The 22,360-nt window shown below is 44.4% G+C and overlaps 1 protein-coding gene across 2 annotated transcripts; it reads right to left on the bottom strand.

Moving 5' to 3' along the window:
• Positions 1–8,393: 8,393 nt before the first annotated feature.
• On the bottom strand, positions 8,394–22,109 carry LOC147450657 (Long-chain fatty alcohol dehydrogenase family protein). Of its 2 annotated transcripts, XM_086519796.1 has the most exons (3): positions 21,801–22,109; positions 11,749–12,021; positions 8,394–10,337 (listed from the first exon to the last, which is right to left on the bottom strand). In XM_086519796.1, the coding sequence occupies exons 1-3, from the start codon at positions 21,984–21,986 to the stop codon at positions 8,553–8,555; spliced, it is 2,244 nt and encodes a 747-aa protein (XP_086375922.1). In that variant the 5' UTR covers positions 21,987–22,109; the 3' UTR covers positions 8,394–8,552. The 2 variants fall into 2 exon arrangements, with proteins under 2 accessions (XP_086375922.1, XP_086375923.1); XM_086519797.1 differs by lacking the exon at positions 11,749–12,021.
• Positions 22,110–22,360: the final 251 nt, after the last annotated feature.

The following is a 22,360-nucleotide window of genomic DNA, read 5'->3' as shown; positions in this document are numbered from 1 at the left end:
GACATGATCAGTCCACAAAGGGGAGTAAGCCCGAAGCTTTGCGGAAAGCTTCAAGCTTCTCACGAGACAATGCCTTTGTGAAAAGATCTGCAAGGTTGTCCTGTGTTGGCACATGAGCCAAGCTGACCTCTCCTGTTGAGAGCCTCTACCTGATATACTGGTAATGCACCTCAATGTGCTTTGTGCGAGCATGAAAAACTAGGTTCCTCGCAACTGCTAGTGCGCTCTGACTGTCAGTGTAGATAGTGTTGGCAGTGTCCTGTCCAACACCCAAATCAGCCATAAGGCGTCTGAGCCATACACACTCAACCGTATCTGTGAAGACTGCCCTGTACTCAACCTCACAACTCGAAGTGGCCACAGTAGGTTGCTTCTTGCTCAACCATCATATACATGAACTTCCAAGCATGAAACAAAAATCACTTGTGGACACTCGCCTGTCAAAAAAACCAGCATAATCTAAGTCCGAAAAAGCATGTAAATCTAGCAGCAATGATCCCCCCTTGGGATAAAACAAGCCAAGATGTAAAGTGCCACTAAGGTAGCGAAAAATCCTCTTGACAACTTGCCAATGCTTAGACCTTGGGCTATGCATAAACCTGCTGACCTGTGAGACTGCAAACTGAATATCTAGCCTTGTGCTCCATACATAAATGAGGCAACCAACAGCAGTTTGGTAGAGAGGGACATCAGCAGGATTGCCAGCATCATGTAGACTCAACTTCAAACCTGTTTCCATGGGAGTGGCAATAGGTTTGCAATCCTCAAGTCCAAACTTACATAGCAATGTCTCTATGTAACTTTTCTGACACAACGCAATACCACCATTACACTACTTAAACTATATGCCCAAATAATGATGCAACAATCCCAAATCTTTCATCTTGAAACTAGCATTCAAATCAGCCTTAAATTCAACAATATGTCTCTCATTTGGTCCAGTGATCAGCAAATCATCTACATAAAGAACCACAATGAGAAGTACATCACCCTCACACTTTACATACAATGTGCTTTCTGTTGGACTATTACGAAAGCCTCGTTTAACCAAATGAGTGTCAGCTTTCTCATACCAAGCACGAGGAGATTGCTTCAACCCATACAAATCCTTCTTACATCTGCACACTTTGTCCTCTTGTCCTTTTATGACAAAACCACGAGGCTGCGTTACATAAACTTCCTCAAATATGTCACCATTCAAGAAAGCAGTAACAATGTCTGATTGATGTAAATCCCAACCAAAATGAGCTTCCAATGCACATAGAAGACGCACAGTAGTCATACGACAAGTGGGAGAAAAAGTCTCTTCATAATCAATGCCTTTTTGTTGTGCATAACCCTTTGCAACAAGTCGAGCTTCAACTTGTAAACCCACGTCATACCAATGGCCTTTTTGCCAGGAGGCAAATCACATAAATTCCATGTGTCATTTTCTATAAGTGCATCATATTCTGATTGCATGGCAGCCATCCAATTTTCTGAATTATGTGCTTCATCGAAAGACAGAGGCTCCTCAACATCATGTAAGCTAGACACAGCCAAAGCATAACAATCTGATGCATAAGATGCATGCCGAGAGCCTGAACGAGTGCGACTAGACAAAGGTGCATCCAATTTATTGTCACGTAAAGTGTGCACCAGCCATTTTGGCATACCTCTAGCCTGCTCATTTTCAGCCCTTTCCTCATCAAGTACATCATGTACATCTCCATCAGTAATAGGCTGATCTAAAACATTTTCAGAAACCCCCATAGGCTGTACATTTGCCTCATTGGAACTTACATTCGTATTTCCACCACTGAATAGAGACAACAAAGTGTCATAAATGTCCTGTGAGCTTACATTAATGTCTCTAGTACATGACAGCAAGGGCTGAACAGAATCTTCCACAAACACTACATCCCGTGAAACTAGAATACGTTTTGTTCGCGGATGATACAACCTATAACCTTTGCTTTCAGCACTATAACCAACAAAAATACATTTGACAGCCTTATCATCCAATTTTCTGCGCTGCACTTGTGGCACCAAAGGATATGCCAAACATCCAAAAACACGCATGTGCTCAATAGAAGGCTTTCTATCATGCCATGCTTCATATGGAGTAATAGACTGCAAAGCTTTCGTAGGACACCTGTTAAGTACATAAGTGGCACACATGATGGCCTCAAGCCAAAAAGAATGCGGCAAAGCTTGTCTTTTGACCATACATCGTGCCATTTCCGTAAGTGACATGTTTTTCCTCTCAGCAACACCATTTTGCTGAGGTGTATAAGGCACTGTACATTGGTGTTTTATCCCACGACTAGCCAGAAATGTATTAAATTCATGAGACATATACTCCCCCCCTCGATCGTAACGGAGGGTGCCCATAGTACATTTCGAGACATTTTCAGCCATAGCCAGAAATTGTTTGAAGCACATAAAAACTTCGGACTTCGCTTTAAGCGGAAATACCCATGCATGCCTGGAGTAATCATCAATGAAAGTCACGAAGTACAGGTAATTTCCCAAGGACGGAGTTTGCATGGGCCCACAAACATCACTATGCACAAGCTGCAATCTGCATGTGGCCCGAACTGAACCATCCTTTGGAAACTTAGAACGCTGCATCTTACCCAGAATACAGCCTTCACAAACATGTTTGACAGGTGCTTCAAGAGGCGGTAAAGAAGCAACCATATCAGATTTCTGCAAACGCAACAATCTGGCAAAATTCAAATGACCAAAACGTGCATGCCAAAGTATTGCATCTGCAATAGCCCTTGAATATGCAACAGCATTTGCAAAATTTTGTCCACACTTTTCATACAAAGTGAGCTTATACAGCCCACTGCACAAAAGGCCAGATGCAACAATTTCATCACCAAAATTGAGATCATGAACTATACATCTGTCATCCACAAATTTGACTACAAGTCCAAGTCTAGCAAGTGCGGATAGAGACAAGAGATTCTTCTTGATCCCAGGTACATAAAGTGCATCAACAAGTGTGAAGGAACTGACATTAGCAGTAGTGAGCACAATCTTTCCAACTCCCTGAACTGGATAAGAGGCGTTATTGGCACAAGTGACTGAATTCCCATGAGGGACAGACTCGAGAGAGGTGAACAATTCACGATGTGAGGTAATGTGCTTTGTAGCACCACTGTCGAAATACCACACATGTGAATCTGCAGCAATTGACAAGCATGCATCATGGACAGCAGGATTATAAGTGCACTCTGTGCTAAAAGCCCATTCTGCATCAACATTAGCAACACAGTCTCCTTTCACAAAAGACTCAACAATGGCTGCATTTGTAGTGGAACCAGCATTTGCAGTGGAACCATCCTCTTTCTTCTTAGCCTCTTTGGCCTTCAACTTAGGACACGACTTGATCAAGTGATCATTGGCTTTACAATAATGGCAACGCATCTTCTTTTTGCCCTTATCACCAGAATTGTCAGACGAAGTGTTGCCAGTAGAAGCATTAGGAACAGAATTTTCGCCACTCGTAGCAGAACCATAAGAAGTGGTTGCATTACTATTACCACCCTTTCTTTGAGAAGCAATAAAAGCATGTTCAACTACACGCTGCCTAGTCCTATTTTTTCTAAAAAGTGACTCTTGCAACAGCAATGTGCATAATGCATTAAACTTGACAACTTTAGGATTTCCTTGGGTCATCAATCTCCAAGTACTAGCAAAAGTCCGGTAAGGCATCAAGAACAGTCTGCACAAGGGAACCGTCTGAAATAACTTCACCTGCAGAAATAAGTTGCTCATTGATATCCTTAACACTAGCAAGGAAAGTGTCCATATCATCTTCCTCATGCATAATCTTCGACTCCAGCTCTTTACGCAGCAAAGCAATTTTAGCCTCATTGCGGCTTGCATAAAGACCTTCTATAATATCCCAAGCCTGTTTTGCAGATTTTGCTGAACGGATGTGAGGAACAATGGTGCGCTTCACAGACAACGCAATCAATGCATGAGCCTGCGCATCCTTAACATCCCAACGAGCTTGTTCTGCCGTAGGCAAAACAACTCTAACAGCTGCAATGCTTGCAGCAAGACCTGCAACATCCTCAACATCGCCTACATCCGCAGAACCAAGACGTACATCAATGCCCTGCACAATGTTCCAGACACCCTTTGACACAAGAACATGTTGCATCATATAAGCCCACATAGGGTAGTTGTCCCCATCCAACCTGTCCTCAGCAACAAGCATCTTGAACACATTTGTGTTATTGTTGTCAGCCATGGTAAATGTTGCACCTGATGTGAATACTGCTCGAAAATAGGAGAAACGGAGCGGGAACAACTTATGCTATGTAGCACAAACCGTAGAAGACTATAAGGCACCTGTTATACAGAAAACGGCACTGACAGAAATTATGCACAAAATGACGAAATAGCCTGTGCAATACTGCCTGTAGTGGAAACAGAGGCCGAAATGAGCCCAAATCAAAATTCTGAGCAGACCAAGCTCAACGAGCTCACCCAAAATATTTGTCGACCTGCGAACACTCGCCAAAGATCACTGAAATCGGAGAAAGTGAGCAGGTGTGTGGTAGAGCAGCTGGCGACTAAGCCCGGGAGGACGTGACCTGCTCTGATACCAATTGTTGGAATTAGGGTCGCAGAGAAACGCACACAGCTTGGAGAAGACGAAGGAAGCTCTAGGCACATAATAGAGAGTGTGTTTCGTAGTATGCAATGGAAAGATAGATAGCCCTAGAGTGATGGGCGTATATACAATGCACGGGGGAAAAAACCTCCTAAAGAGGGAAAAAATGTCCCGGCGGTCCTAGTGTGTTCACACACATCACTACCACATGTATATGGTAACAGTAAGCACAATCTTTCCAACTCCCTGAACCAGATAAGAGGCATTGTTGACACAAGTAACTGAGGGACAGACTCGAGAGAGATGAACAATTCACGATGTGAGGTAATGTGCTTTGTAGCACCACTGTTGAAATACCACACATGCATCATGGACAGCAGAATTGTAAGTGTACTCTGCACTAAAAGCCCATTCTGCATCAACATCAGCAACACAATCTCCTTTCACAGAAGACTCAACAATGGCTGTATTTGTAGTGGAACCAGCATTTGCAGTGGAACCACCCTCTTTCTTCTTAGCCTCTTTGGCCTTCAACTTAGGACACTGCTTGATCAAGTGATCATTAGCTTTACAATAATGGCAACGCATCTTTTTTTTGCCGTTATCACCAGAATTTCCAGACGAATTGCTACCAACAGAAGCATTAGGAACAGAAGTTTTGTCACTCACAGCAGAACCATAAGAAGTGGTTGCATTGTTGTTATCACCCTTTCTTTGAGAAGCAATAAAAGCATGTTCAACTGCACGCTGTCTAATCCTGGTTTTTCTGGAAAGTGACTCTTGCAACAGCAATGTGCATAATGCATCAAACTTGACAACTTCTAGATTTCCTTGGGTCGTAAGTCTCCAAGTACTAGCAAAAATCTGGTAAGAATCTAGTAAGACATTAAGAACAGTCTGCACAAGGGAACTGTCTGAAATAACTTCACCTGCAGAAATAAGTTGGTCATTGATATCCTTAACACTAGCAAGGAAAGTGTCCATATCATCTTCCTCATGCATAATCTTCGACTCCAGCTCTTTACGCAGCAAAGCAATTTTAGCCTCATTGCGGCTTGCATAAAGACCTTCTATAATATCCCAAGCCTGTTTTGCAGATTTTGCTGAACGGATGTGAGGAACAATGGTGCGCTTCACAGACAACGCAATCAATGCATGAGCCTGCGCATCCTTTACATCCCAACGAGCTTGTTCTGTCGTAGGCAAAACAACTCTAATAGCAACAATCCTTGCAGCAAGACCTGCAACATCCTCAACATCGCCTACATCTACAGAACCAAGATGTACATCAATGCCCTGCACAATATTCCAGACGCCCTTTGACACAAGAACGTGTTGCATCATATAAGCCCACACAGGGTAATTGTCCCCATCCAACCTGTCCTCGGCAGCAAACATCTTGAAGCCCACACAGGGTAATTGTCCCCATCCAACCTGTTCTCAGCAGCAAACATCTTGAAGACATCTGTGTTGTTGTCAGCCATGGCAAATGTTGCACCTGATGTGAAAATTGCCCAAAAATAAGAGAAACGCAACGGGAACAACACGTGCTATATAGCACAAACTATAGAAGATTGTAAGGCACCTGTTATGCAGAAAATGGCACTGACAAAAATTCTGCACAAAATGACGAAATTGGTTGTGCAGACTTGCCTGTAGTGGAAACGGAGGCCCAAAAGAGCCCGAATCAAAAATCTGAGCAGATTGAGGTGTTGGAGCTCTTTCGAAATTTTTGTCGACCTGCGAACGCTTGCCAAAGCTCGTTGAGATCAGAGAAAGTGAGCAGGCGTGTACTGGAGCAGCTGGCGAGTAAGCCCGGGAGGACGTAACCTACTTTGATACCAATTGTTAGAATCAGGGTTGCAAAGAAACGTACGCGGCTTGGAGAAGACGAAGGAAGCTCAAGGCACACAATAGAGAGTGTGTGCATTGGAAAAGATAGATAGCCTTAAGAGTGATGGACGTATATACAATGCACGGGGGGAAAAACCTCCTAAAGAGAAAAAAGATGCCCCGACGGTCCTAGTGTGTTCACACACATCACTACCACATGTATATGGTAATAACCACAAGCTTTTAAGATACGTATGAAGTGTGCTCCTTATTAGTGCATTTGGTTGAATGAGCACAAAGCGTTATTAACGAGACCATGCTCATCATATCCAACAATGAGGCCATTTCAAGTCATCAGGGTATGAGTAGGCAACATGTCAACACATCTTGTAACCATACGTCTACTAATGCAATTAGAAGCCTATCATCATTTTCCAACATCCCTTGTTTATGGACCTTAGCATGTATCTATACACCTTTTGGATTTGTTTCTATGTGGCCACAAGCTTTCAAATTGCAAATAATTGTGATTAAATTGGGGGAAAATCCCTCAATTTGCAATCTCCAAAGGGGTTTAGAGCGCTCTCTCTACTCTCCTCATCAGAATGATCTTCAAGGTCTCCCTACGACGTTAAAATACTCTTCTTCTACAACCATTCTCTACATGCCTAGCAACAAACACATTCCAAGTCTATCAAGAACTCCTTGAGCCTTTTCAAGCGTACCACTTCTCATACATGTCACTATAGCATCTTCTAACACACATCCCTTCCAAGTAACCCATTCATGCTGCATTTTGCATGTACCTCTTCACGATTTGAAACCTGTCACTAGATTTTCATTGCAAATAAAGGTAACGTTAGGAATAAATCCTACATATTGCATATGTTCAAAGCATAATCTTCATGATTGTACCTATGTAAGCATATCCACCAATAGGTTAACTACATGTGCCTACATTCTCTGTTGGAAGTGCGTTTAACATTAGTTGAGATTTTGCAAGCACCACATTTTGAAAAATGTCCGCCAAAGCTGTGCTAAGTATAGTTTTTCCCCCTAGCAATCCTTGCCTTTTGCCCTCCACATGTATAATCGCAAGCCTTCGATTGCATGTGGGAATTGGCCATCAGCTTGCACATCCTCAAAGCTTTGTCCACAAGCCCATCACTTTGTCAAGTGTTCTACACTTGCCGCACATGCTTAATAGTATTCCAATGCACTCTCTTTTTGGTAATCCCTAATTGTTTAGTGTCAGTGCAAGGCACGGGAGCATGCGTGTGTCGTGAGGAAGAAGATGAGAAGAGGGAGACTCTTGCTTGTTTGTGGAGTCAAATAGTGAGCAATGTTCCAATAACTCTTTATTTTGTAGACAAGGAAGCATAGAGTTGGTATTTGGGGTTAGTGGTTGTCCACCTGGACACTTGGCTACTGCCCACCCCAACAACCTCCCACTTAACGACCAATGTGGCCAAACTGAAGTAAAACAAAACTATGTACAACTATGAAGCATGACACTGGCTTCGCCCAATATCCATGAAGCTGCACATCATACACTGGCCTGCAAACTGTCAGCTGCGCTTTTCAGATTCTGAACGCTAACCGACAGTGTTGTAGATTTATTCTAACCAATAATGGGGGCAGGATGGACGGCCAGGATGGCCTGCTCCTCTAACACCCACCTTGACGGTTCAAGAAGTCACTAGAGTTTAATAGGGGCGACTTTTTATTCTCAGTCGCAATCTCACTAAAAACTCTGGCTGGATCCCACTAAAAACTCTCATGCAAATTGTTAGCTTCACTTTGAAAGAATGGGCCCTTTTACTGTTTTGGGTAAATCCGGATTGTTTTCACGTACAATCAAGTCCCAATACAGCTAGGAGCATTAGACCAGATAATATGATATGAGCGAGCGCATTACACCTTCAGCACTCTAGATACCTGCATATCTCACAACATTGAGCTTATTTGAAAGGGCCACACATTGCAACAACTATCCTGACACCATATCATATGATTGTCACTGATTAGCATTATGACTACTTTGTGTTGCAGGTGGCAACCTTTATATATACATTAAATAATATGCATATTGCACACTAACTTGTTACCATTGCTTGAGAGATTGCACAGCAGCATGAGCTACACAATAAGCAATGGATTGAGTTGTGATCATGGGATTGATTCCAATGGCAGAGGGAAACACACTAGCATCTGCAACAAAAAGGTGGGCAACATCCCACGTCTCACCATTGGGATCTACTGCAGATACGGATGGATCAGTCCCCATTCGACATGATCCCATCTGGTGGGCAGAGCAGAGAGGCGTACCTAGGTTTTCAACACCTCGGGATCGCACACGTTGAAGAAACTCCTCCACTTGTGCAGGTGTTGTCTCCTTGGTAATGGAGAGACAGTCACCATATCGGTGATGACTTCCAACTTCAGATGCCCCTGCTGCTATGAGCACACGTATGGCAGCCTCACCCCCATCTACAAGGCTCTGGTTGTCACGGGGGTCCAGGGGGTAGCTTATACTCCTGCCATACTTGCCCCATCCAATTGAGCCTGACCCGCGATCACGGGCAAGAGCGAAAACATGGGCAGTACGAGAGAAATGGCGCATGCGATCTTTGAAGTCATTTCCACTTACCCAAGGCGTAAGGACAGAGTAGACACCCGGGTGAACAGAAGGGCACTGCAAAATGCAGCCATGGCCGCCTCTATGTAAGTTGGCGACTTCTCGAGAAACTGAAGTTATGATGCCACCTTCGTAAGCGACTTCATCCGAGGCCCCATCTGGAGGGAAGTAGCCCCACATCATCTGGACAGGATGCAAATGAAGATGCTTACCAATGTGGGGGTTGTCGAGATGGCTTCTCTGGAGTAATACGGGTGTGTTTAAAGAGCCGCAAGAAACAACAGTGACACATGACTCTATAAAAAGCAGTTCCTCTCCATTTCCAATGCTTGCAACGATGCCCACAGCTTGGCGTTTCTTTCCCTCATTGGAATTTCTAGACAGCACTGCTTCTGCTGACACAGAGGTCAAAATGGCCGCTCCATTAGCAGCAGCATCGACAAGCCATGTCTCTGATGTAGCCTGCTTTTTGCCATTCCAGCACCCAAATCCACACCATCCACACGCATGATCTTCCACAGTATTGCGCGGAGCATGTGCAATGTGAAACCCAAGCCTCTCACAACCTTTCCGAAGAAGTCTATTCTGCCAATTTTCCTCACCAGGATCGTGCACTGCAAGCCGGGACAAAACCGCTTCCATAGCAGCCTCATATTGGCCACCCTTACCAAACATGGTTAAACCCTCATCATGTTCCCACTCTTCCAGCACATGAGGTGGCGTTTTGAACGATGCACTCCAGTTAATAGCAGATCCACCACCAACAGTAGCTCCAGCTAGAATTAGCACGTTCGATTCAGCAGTTGGAAGAATGCCTCCACCTTCGTACATCTTATCAAAGGTCGGGCCCTCTAGCAAAGACAAATCATCTCTAGCAAAGTACTTGCCCTTCTCAAGAACTAATACCTTGTAGCCAGCCTTGGCTAGCACACCAGCCGCAACACCTCCACCACTTCCAGAACCAACTACCACTGCATCACACTTGACTCCTAAAGGACTTTTGGCTTTATCTTGAATTCCTTTCCCCTGCTTCCAAAGGCTTGCTAATTGTGCCACATCCTCCAGGACTTCAAACCCTGCCTCTTTCAGCTGCAAAGATAAGCCCTCCTTTGGCCCAGATGCATCGAAAACCCTTCCTTCCAATGGCCTGCTTGCAGCTTTTTCTGCCTTCTTCCTATGCTCTAGTGCTGCTGGATCAGGACCACAATAGCCGATCCCCTTCCATGCTGGATTGTGGCCATACCCATCCACCTGTCAAAAATTAAGCACCATAGAGTGGTGAACAACCAAACTATAACAGGTTCCACTTAAGTAGTATTAGAATTAAGGCCCAAGTTTAGAAAAAAAGAGACACACCAAAAGTGATTCCCTCACATTGTCGGCACATGAGCATGCATGTACTTGATGCAAGACCAAAAGTGATTCCCTCACATTGTCGGCACATGAGCATGCATGTACTTGATTCTTGCATTAAAAGAAGCTACAACTCACCTTGCCAGTGACACAAGAGTCATAGCTTTAGTGGACAAAGCCAAGAAACTTCTCATACTTTCAACTAGCTGTCAAACCAAACAAGCTTTTGATTGGAAACTGTAAACACTGGCCAACTTTGAAGTTGAATAGCATTAACTAGTGAAATTAGGCCCAACTTGGAGCTTGAGGAAATCCAACTCTAAGTTACAAGCTTGCCCCTATCAAAAAACCACACGGAATTGTACCATCTGCAGAAAATGTCATTAAACATGTACAACTGTCGTGTTTATCCTGTGTGTGCATAAACTTCCACCTTACTTGCTTCTGGGAAGGACTTCGAGATGTCAATCAAATGCATAATAATTGCCTAACCCAAATGAGTTACTCTCTAAGTGATGAACCTGCAACTTGCAAGGACATAAACCTTGTTGCTTATTAGTTGGGAGAATGGTCAGCAGTCTCTTCTAAGTCCTCCCTTCACCCCAGGAATCAGGTGCGAGGACTGGTCGATCACTCATTCAGGATGGCCAAAAGGTGTAGCCCAGTCTGGTAGTGCAGCTGTTTTAAGTAAACAAGGCCATATGTTCTACTCCTGTCACCTTGATTATTGCAAAGAAAAAGGCTTTCTAAGAAACAGCTAACCACAGGCATTACGAAGAGAAGGCTGAGAAAAGATCCAAATGATGCTCTAATTGTCAAACTCAAGAGAAAGGCAAACTCTTGCAGACATAAAAGCAAATGACTTAAGTTACTTTTGCAAATCAGACTACTTTTAGAGACCACAGAACCATATTATTTGGCCATGTGAATACTAGTATCGGCCTTTGTTCAAATGTGACTTACTCTTTTAGAAGCAATGATATAAGTTTTGCAAGTCTCACTGCTTTTAGAGCCCAAAGAACCATAATATTTGGCCATTTGAATGCTAGTAGCGGCCTATGCTCAAATGTGACTTTCTCTTTTGACTTGTAAAACCAACTTAGGAAATACGACCTGTACTTCGTAGATGCTAGAACAAACTCAGAAATACAATCTCCACTTGATTGAATGGATGTTAAAATCCCTCAATATGTACATCAAAAACTATTTTGCATGCTCCACGTTTATAACAACGTTATCTTTTTTTAAATAACCTTGTGAAAGTCGAGAATTTTTGTCATTCATATCACCCATAGAAATGTGCATGTACCTTTGTATAAAAGCTGTATGCTGCAAAGATCTTTAAGGCGTCAAACACAACTTTGAAGAAGAGGTAAGGGCTGTGTGACCAGGCTGATAATATAAGCTTCTCCCTTTCAGGAAAAGGAATCTCAGAAAAGCTTCTTAGGAAGGGTGCCTTCCCCGAAAAGCTGTCGTGTCCACACATCAAGTATGTCCCAATGCGAGTGGAAAGCAACCACAACACCACCTTGACTGTTCTTAACGCGTCAGGTTTTAGCTTCTGTTGTATGAGGCCTGCAGCCTGCTCATACAATCAAGCACACCAAACAAAAGTTTAAAAACAGGAAAATACAACAAACTTCAAGACCAAACTGATACAATCCTGGTGGATCTAATATAATGTCAAGGTACAAAATAAAATGAACTAAAATAAAAGCTAAAATGAACATTAGTGTCCAAGGATGTACTGCATCGGTCGCTAAAGAGTATCGTCAATGTCCATGCTGGTAAATAGTCATACTGGACGTCTCCCATGCCATGCTAGAATAGTCCCGATCCTTTGATGGAGCCTCTGTTGATGTCGTGGTGGCCCTCGTAGACGTGCGCATCTAGCTCTCACAAGCTCAATGGCTCTATCAATCAATTTACCTTTGGTATAGGTGGACTTTAAAGTCTACTGCGAAGCTTGCTCATCTGACTGCTGAGTCTCTGCTCTAAGAAGAGAGAGAGAGAGAGAGAGAGAGCCTTGACATGCTTTGTTATAGGGATTTCTGGCATAACTTGACCACCAGGAATGCCATGATTTATTTCTGGATGAGAGGTAACCTACCAATTCGCTCGTAAGTGCTAGGGTTATTTCCATGGCATATGCATGAGAGGAGCCTTTGGCATCATGGCCGCAACATTCATTACGCAATTCTCTCGCATTATAGGTTGGGCAAGAATCCTTGTGGTGGTCCCTCCCTCCTATCCCCTTTCCCATTCCTAGTCATCTCAGATCGGCTAAACAGATGCACGAGAAAGTTCTCTCAACATGGAAATACCTGTGGAACGGAAATGAACACACATGGTTGACACACCCAGAACTATTGTGCAGATTTGATCTGCAACCTTGGGAACTGTTAATAATCGACTCACGCAGGGCTCTCTTCCCGTCGGAGCTCGAATGGACACTCTCTTCAAGGGAGGACCCATCTCCCAAAGCTCTCTATTGGGCAAGGGGAAGAGGCCTCAATAACCCTCCCACTCTGCCCCCCTCACTTCAGGAACCTCTACATGCGACTCTGAACAATAAGTGGTGGACCTCCCTAGACCGTCGGCAATGGAATTTCAAGTTCAGGACTCTATGGAACAAGGTCATCCCTGCCAAGCACTCCATCCTACTCTGGCTCACCCTCCATAAAGCAGTATGGACAGGATTGGAACAGGGTCCTGTGCCAGATGTGGCCAGCTACAGGAAGATATTCATCATCTCACTACAACACTACATGAAGATATCGACGCGTATATATTGACGGCCATGCTTTTCCACGTGTATATCGACGTAATTAGCGTGCATCGCTATACGCGTCGATATACGCATCACAGTGTGCGTCGATATACGCGTGGAAAGGCTTTATTTGCCACGCGTATAGCGACGCAAAAAAATTTGGGGGAAAAAAGTGAAACCCGCGCGCAAGGGCCATTTTCGCTTGCTCACAAAACCTGTTGCGCACGTATTATGTCCATCTCCGCCCCCCCCCAACCCCTCCCTCCCTCTCTCTCTCTCTCTCTCTCTCTCTCTCTCTCTCTCTCTCTCGTGTGTGTGTAGAAAAGAGAGAGAGAGAGAGAGAGAGAGAGGTGTGTGTGTGTGTGTGTGTGTGTGCATGTGCATGTGTGTGTAGGAAAGAGAGAGAACGGTGTGTGTATGTGTGTGTGCATGTGTGTGTGTAGGAAAGAGAGAGAGAGGTGTGTGTGTGTGTGTAGGAAATAGAGAGAGAGAGAGCGGTGTGTGTAGGAAAGAGAGAGAGAGAGAGAGAGAGGTGTGTGTGTAAGAGAGAGAGAGAGAGAGAGAGAGAGAGAGAGAGAGAGAGAGAGAAATGTGTGTGTGTGTAGGAAAGAGAGAGAGAGAGAGAGAGAAATGTGTGTAGGTAATCGAAGAGAGAGAGAGAGAGAGAGAGAGAGAGAGAGAGAGAGAATTAATGTATGCTTAGGAAATTAAAATTAAAGAAAAAAAATTAAAGAGAGAAATGAAATGAAATGTTATATTAACGTCTTCGAAAAGCCAAAGTGATCTATGAGACATGAGACAAGAAAGTTACAATGTGATGGATCTGATACAAAGTCAGAGTAAGAAGATGACAAAATAAAATATTATGGAATCCTAAACTGCTGGGTGTGGACTAAACGGCTAAACCAACTAGCTGGGATAGGTATATCATAGGAGATCCAGCATCTGTCGCTGGCGGATCTCATCAATCTCCTCCATTGTCAGTAGTCTGACCGGGCGTTGTGCATGTCGAGCCTAAGTGACCTAGTTAGATCCTCTGATTCAGCCTCTGTCGATGTTGTGTAGTCCTCCGCAATTGTGGGCGTCTAGATCTCCCTAGCTCAGTCGCTCGTTCGATCAATAGAGAGATAAGGAAGTAGAGAGAGAGAGAGAGAGAAAGAGAAAGAGAGTTTTATATATATATATATATATATATATATATATATAGAGAGAGAGAGAGAGAGATAGGGAAGTGGAGAGCGAGACAGAGAGAGATAGGAAAATAGGAAAATAGAGAGAGAAAGAGAGATAGCTAGCGAGAGCGAGATAGAGAGAGAGAGAGAGAGAGAGAGATAGCGAGAGCGAGATCGAGAGAGAAAGAACAAGAGATAGGATACGTAGATAGAGAAGAAACTATGGAACTAAAAGAGGCAAAGGGGTTTTGCCTACTACATGCATTGCCATGTACACCTGGGAGTGCACGTATGTGTCTACCCATATAGGATTTGACCAATAAAGACGAGATTTTGACCCGGTGGTCCTGATCTCCGTACACCTCTGGACCGAGGTGTACGGAGATTGGGCAAAACTAGAGAATGCGAGGTAGTTTACATTGTGAGAAGTATATATATATATATATATTAAAACAACATTCATAATCATTGTAGATGGCAACGTCATCAACTAACATAGAGAAAAAGATTGCATGCTCGTGCACGCTCTGCAAGTATCAAATCCTGCGCAAGCATATGATATGTAATGAGCATGTGCACAAGTACGGAGAGTTTGCTAGAGAAACCGTACAGAATCTGCGATATGACTCCTACGGAACGGGCATTGATTTCTGCGACATAGCACCTACATCTGAGAGAGAGAGAAAAAAGATTATGCGTGAAGGTTCGACCAATATGGAGCCACGGATGGAAGCAGAAAAGACAAAAGACGACGGCATAGAGGAGATGCTGGATGCCTTCTTCCAGACAAGCGAGAAGAACGCGAACGAAGCAGCACCAAAAGCCGTGCACCTATCTCCTGAAGACATGTTGAGGAAGTTTGCACGTCAACCAATCTATGAAGACGCCAAAATATCTGTGCTTCGTACTTGTCTGGCGTTTTTGAATCTTCAGTCAATGTACGGATGGTCAGATGCAAGCGTCACTACTTTGTTTAGGTACGTAATTTACAAAAGAGATTTTTCGATTGCAACGGTGATGTGCTCGGAGAGCTTTTTAATTTAATGTGGCTTAAGTAGGTTATTGCGGGAGCAACTTCTCCCAGCTGGCAATGAAATGCCCCCCTCCAGGCCAGACGCAAAGCAACTTCTGACCTCAATTGGTTTGGACTACAACAAGATTCATGCATATCCAAATGATTGCATTCTTTTTCGCAATGAATTCGCAAATTGTCTATCGTGTCCTAAGTGCGGAGCAATGCGCTACAAACAAGATACAGTTGGCGAGACAGTGCCAGCTAAAGTGTTGCGGCATTTTCCTATTATTCCTAGGATAAAAAGCATATTTCGTTGTGGTTCCATTGCAAAGTTGATGCGGTGGCATTCCACGAATAGATCCACTGACGCAACATTTAAGATGCCCGGTGATTCAAAAGCTTGGAGGCACATTGAAGATACCTAGCCACATTTTAAGAGTGAACCACGCAATTTGCGTTTGGGCATGGCAATGGATGGAGTCAATCCATTTGGCTTGAGAAGCTCGTCATGGAGCACTTAGCCTGTGTGCCTTATCAATTACAACCTCTCACCGTGGCTTCCCATCAAGAAGGATCATTTGATATTAAGCTTGATTGTACCTGGTAAGTTCAAGGCAAAAAACATGGATGTTTATCTAGCTCCACTAGTTGACGAGCTCCAGGAGTTATGGCATGGGATCGACATGGCACATGCGGTTGAACCAGTATGGGATCGACATGGCAGATGCGGTTGAACCAGTAGGACAACAGCGTGCAAGGATCCATGGACTTCTTTTGTGGACTATGCATGATTGGCCAGGATACGGAGAAGCTTCTGGTAATGGTTATTGATTTACAAAATTCTCCCTATTCGCAAGCCCTTTGCCTTGGCTTGATTCATGCTTTAATATATGCAAGGCTAACAACTTCGGGATACAATGCATGTCCAATTTGCGGGCAGTCTTTGGATGTGCGCTATTCTGCCTCTCTTCGAAAGACAATTTATCAAGGCCACCATCGTTATCTTCCAGATGGCCATCACTTGTGCGAAGGTCAGCTTGGTCGCGTCGAATGTCGTCCTATGCATGTACAAGAGTGGCGTCGCCGATGGGAGCAACATGAGGAGCAACCTATTCCAGGAATGAAACGTTTGTTCATTCTCCATACGTTGCCGTACTGGGGTGATCTACTAATTAACCATTTGCTGGATCCAATGCATATATTCAAGAATGTGGGAGAGCTCCTCTGGAAGACAATAATGGAAATGAAAGACAATCGAGCTTCACGAGATGATTTGCAGTCAGTTGGAAAGATGCCAGAGCTATGGCCTTTCACCAATGCAGCTCGCCAAACAAAACTTCCAAGAGCGCCATGGATATTGCTAAAAAACGAAGAGCGACAAATGAAAAGGGTGATTTCAGAGTTCAGGACGCCAACAGGATATATGCGATGTCTCAAGACCTCATTCACCCGTGACGATCAACTGTCAGGATTGAAATCACACGACTGGCATAAGTTCTTGCAATTCATTCTTTCAATTGCGATCAAGGGGTGTTTAACGGAGGAAGTGCGGACCTGCATATACAAGATTTCAAAGCTAGTACGGTGGATCTCTTCCAAGGAGATACGGGAGGAATCTATTGCAGTCGCAAGGGCTAACTCCATTGAGGCAGTTTGCATGATTGAGAAGTATCTACCCACGAGCTGCCTAACTATCCAAATGCACTTGCTCGTCCATGTAGTAGATGAGGTTGCAGTGGCAGGTACAGTCCACAGCCGTTGGATGTTCTTTCTAGAGCGGTTCATGAAAACACTTACGGGTTTTGTTCGCCAAAAAGCGCGTCCAGAGGGGAGCATGGCAAAGGATGGCTGGTGCAAGTCTCTTGTATTGACGACCGAATTTCTATCCGTTTCTGACCCAGAAATGCCTCGACTGTGGAGCGATGAGGAGGATGCAAGACTAGTGGGAGAGAAGCCGCAAGGACAAGGGGTGCCGAAGAAAATGAACCTGGCCATGCGAGAAAAGATCATGAAGTTCTATATACTAAATTCATCGCCCATGCAAAAATGGCTTGAAAGGTACAAAGAAGAGAAAGAGAGACGCAATAGGGAACGAAAGGATTTCAGGCGAAGTCGAACGACTAGAGGCTTACCCTTGCCAGACTATCTCACTCCTCTTCCTGAATTCCCTACAATGGCATGGTTGGACAAGACAGTGAGAGCAGCTCGACAGATCAGAGAACCCATATCTTTAGAAGAGGAAGAGCTGGCTATTGGATGTGAGTGGAAGTATCATACATACATGGCACTGTGGTCGCATGGAAAGCATTTCAGAACACAACAAATTGACAACAGAAGAAACACGTTTGAAAGTGGGGTAATGGTTAGTTTCATGCAAAAGAGCAAGGTCAATGCTAGAGACACGAATGAAAGCACTAGCAACCTGGATTACTGTGGTCTGGTGTCAGATATCCTGAAAGTAAGCTTCAGGCGGTTTGAGATGTTTTTGTTGGATGTGAAGTGATTCAAGGTGATTACTTCTGGTCGCAATGCTTCGGTACGCAGAGATGGAAACAAACTTGTGCAAATAGATTCTACAAAGATTTGGACAAATGCGAGCGACACATTTGCTCTCCCTAAACATTGCGAGCAAGTGGTCTTTGTACCGCACCCTCGAGAGCGACAATGGTGATTTGTGGTTCATGTTGCTCCAAGAAATAAACAAGTATTTGAAGGGCAAGATCTCCTGGAGGAAAGTCAGTCAGACGACGTCCATACTACTGTGACATTAGATGAGATGGACGAAGGTATGGCAGAGGAAGCTGACAAATATACGAGGGATGACGCAGACGAGCCAGAATTGACACTTGTAGATAAAGATGCAATGGATGAAGACAATCTGTCATAACGAATTGGGACAAAGTTATGTTTGCAATTAGAGATAGACGATGATACGGTGCAAGATCTTATCGATGATGCCTTACTCGTCGAGGCCTAGGCCTGTAAGTGTTTGTGTGAAGACGTTGATTTAAAATTAAGCTTAAAGTTAATTTAAACAATTGTGTTCTGACGCTTTATTTTACTTTCTTTGTACAGGACTTTAGTATGGCAGACCAGATTCCAAATCCCGCTTCCATGAGTGCAGATGCATTCATGGGCTTCGTTACACGGATGACGTCTGCTCAGATGGTATAGGCTTCTCAGTACTGGGTAGCCAGAGACACGGGTACTACGTCTCTGGGCTTCACATCGGAGGGTCCGACGCCTAGGAAGGGGACGCCTACGGAGGAGAGAACGTCTATGGGTACGACGCCTGCTTCTCCCATCACGGCCGCTTCGACACCTAGAGGTGGGACAGAGACGGCTACGTCCTCATCTCCGCAGCACAGGTGCGATCGCCGATCTCGACGATCGTCAGGTGGAGGTGGTGGTTGCTGTAGGGGAGGGTCCACAGATGCTTCGACCCCTCCTCGCTCACGACCCCCGTTCTACCCAGCCACACCTCTCGACACACCTCTTGGCACACCTCGGACACCTTGGGGGACACACGATCCTAGTACCTCCAAGCTCTATACTGTACAGACAGATGATTCTGTTGACATGGATAGAGTCGGGACTGAGATGCGACAGCGGATTCGCCAGCTCGCGGAGCTGCAGTTTTCGACCAGCCTTCTGACGTCTTGGGGTGATCAGGATGGGGACAATCAATTACATAGTGGAGACCATCCTGAGAGAGTACCAGCCTGCTCCAGGTTCTTCCGTTGTTCCGAGGAGGTGGATCAAGGGTGTTGCACGGGACACCGTGAAACATCAACGAGATGCAGCTCGGAAGGCTTTCAGGACCGACTCGCCGAAGCTTTCGGACATCCCACACGAGACGTAGCTACAGATCAGGGAGGATGAGCGGACAGCGGACACGCGGTTCAGACAACAGCGTGAGGCCGCGCAGGTACGATAGATGACCAGGGGGACATCTCATCTTGACAGCGGAGACTTCGACACCTTTCGCTATGAGTTTTTGAGTTTCTAATCCAATCTTAACTATGGCGTTTTTTAAAACGCGATGAATCACGTATTCTTATTACTTTGATTTTCGTATAAACGCAGAATCTTGCGATGCATCGACCTCCGTCACGCCAGGAGAAGTCAGATGGATATCGCAGAGGTATCTATGAAGTACTAAATGATCTTGAAGCTTCAGGAGAGCCTGTAGACTGGGAGGCCTTACAGTCTCGCTGATCGCTTGAAGTTAGACGTTAATGTGTGAGTTGATTTAATTAAGTAAGTATATGTGAAGGAATATCCATACTAATTTTGTGAGTTGTCCTATGTGCAGGTTGCGACGCCTAGTCATTAGTGGACCGGATTTCATATATATGCTTTGTGAGACACAGACACGCTTTTGTGACTCTTTTTTGTACAGACAGTTATTGTTCAGAAAGTTATTGTTTTCCTTATGGTTATGATTATTGTCATTGTCATTGTATAGAAATGGTTATTTCTCCTATTCTTGTATAGACATAGTTATGGTTCAGGTTTTGTTAATGGTTATGTTTAACTTTCTGATTATGCTTATGGTTATTGCTAATTCTATTTATGGTTATGGTTATCTGCATTATGGTTATGCTTTTAAGTTATGGTTATGGTTCGTTATGGTTATGCTTTTAAGTTATGGTTATGGTTCGTTATGGTTATGCTTTTCAGTTGGTACGGTACTTGTCTTTCATTGGCCTTAAATCTCATGTGAGATCCTACATGGATAGCATATAGGAGACATATACATGATATGGTTTTTTTTTAAAAGTTTATGTAAAAACAAAGGGAACTCTGCCGAAATTTCTGCGCGTGGGAGCATGGTTGATTTTGGTGCTGCTCGCTTTCTTGGGCAGAGGGCAGGAAGTCTGACTGTGGCTGTGTCCATCTTTTAACTGGGCACAGGCCAGGTTACCTGTCCTCAAAAAAAAATTTTGTTATGGTCGTCGCTATGTGCGTCGCTATCTGTGTCTATATCTGCGTCGCAAATAGCGACAGGTTCAAAGGGACGCAGATATCGACGCACATAGCGACGCAGTGCGTCGATATCTACGTCGACGATACCTTTTTTTGTTGTAGTGTCTGTTCTTAAATTGTAAAAGTACTGAACCCATCTTGACCCCTCTTTTCAAGGCGCTTGGGTTTTCCCCAAGCTAGAAGCAATTATTGTTGGGCGACTCTGTCTCTGTTTTTTCTGTGATCTGGAATAGGATCCGGGGTGAATTCCTCTGGATTATCTGGAGGGAGAGGAATGACAAAGTGCTTACCATGCTCACCAAGTTAAAAGTCTAAAAATACTGTTTTCTCAATTCTCTTTGCAAGCCAACCAACTCAAGCCTGAACAGTGCCGGATATATGAGGTGAAAAGTGCTTACTGACTGCCTGAGCTACTACAACAGCACCAACATCAATAAGCAACAGGAAATCTTGCTTGATGGGTCCTACTCTCACCTCCAACGTATGCTGGATGAATGCAAAGCAGATGGCAACAAGCTCAAGCGTCAACACTCCAACGGAGAGAGACTCACTGCGCTCCTGCAGAGGGAAATCATCGCCCTGCCTGCCAATAGCACTTTGGATGGAGAAGTATGAAAGCCTGGGGCTTAAATCACAATGTCTAGAAATTTCTATTGGTTTAAAAACCCTCTGCCTATAGAGCAGTCCAAACAAAGGAATCTGAGCTTCCAACACAAGAAGGAATTTGAGCTTCCAATAGCTCTCACTTCAAAAGAGATTTTGAAAATCTTAATTAGGCCCTCTTGACATAGTAAAATGTTTTTAAAAATCCATGATAATCCTCACATTGTAACTAATTACCATAGCATCATGAGCTTCTGCAAGGGAGGCATCTTTTACTTATGTGTGGTTGGGCAAGGGGATCAGAGAGGCTGAGTGCTTGCAGTCCCCTACCCCCCAGCACGTCGCCTAGCTAGGAATGCCCTGAATCTCAAGCAGAAGCCCGTGCTGTTAAGCTTTATACAAACCTTCGTTTGAAGTAGCCACACATTTTAAAAGCTTAAGATTGTCATTGACAATAGATTGACGAGAACATGGAGATATTCAGACCCATGTGTGTATGCAAAATATAATCCTGCACGAGGATGTGTCTATTCATGTTTTCTTTTTCAGCGTGCATGCGTGCGGGCGTGCACATGCGTGCGTGTGTGTGTGTGTGTGTGTGTGTGTGTGTGTGTGTGTGAGAGAGAGAGAGAGAGAGAGAGAGAGAGAAAGAGAAGAAAATTACAGCTCGTTAAGTCTTAATGCATGTGTCTGTCAGTGTGTGTGTGTGTGTAGAGAGAGAGTACAAAAAAACGTGTGTTGAGACACACACACACACACACACACACACACACACACAGAGAGAGAGAGAGAGAGAGAGAGAGAGAACTCACATAAGAGGTGACGCCAGCCTTTGATGCAGAGAGTTCGTAAAAGACCTGCCCATTTGCGTCCAGAGACAGAGGAGCAGGAATGGAGGGGATAAATGTATCCATAAGCGCCTCTAGGGTCCTCATGTGGGCGTCGGAGAAGGAATGTGTGTATGCAATTTTACCTCCCGCCAACTCTGAGCTCGCCATTGAAGCTGCAGAAACCAAAATCCTCTGATGAGACTCGAGAGTATGATGCGAGTGGAGAGGCGCGGGGCAGGACAAGGGGAAGCTATTATGGCTGCACTTATAAGACTTTGCAATCGCAATAAAGGATGACTGTTTCTCCTTTTGCAACAGCCCATATGCGTTATGCATAAATAAAGCATCAATATAGTACACCCCTAGTATAAGTATAGTACACCCCTAGTATAAGGTGCGGGGGCAGGGGCAATATTATGGCAGGAAACTGGACGAGGAGCGCTTTTCCACCTCATCCAGCAGTTCGCATTTTCGCCTACACTAGTATGGCCAGCCGCCTCCGGCGGCCTCTCTCTCTCCGACGGCCTGCGTTTTTTTGGCGT

Source organism: Adiantum capillus-veneris, chromosome 9, assembly GCF_014529385.1.
Source record: "Adiantum capillus-veneris isolate H3 chromosome 9, ASM1452938v2, whole genome shotgun sequence".
Lineage (NCBI taxonomy): Eukaryota > Viridiplantae > Streptophyta > Polypodiopsida > Polypodiales > Pteridaceae > Adiantum > Adiantum capillus-veneris.
The sequence above is the reverse complement of the archived record's forward strand: the minus strand, read 5'-3'. Positions and strand labels throughout refer to the sequence as shown.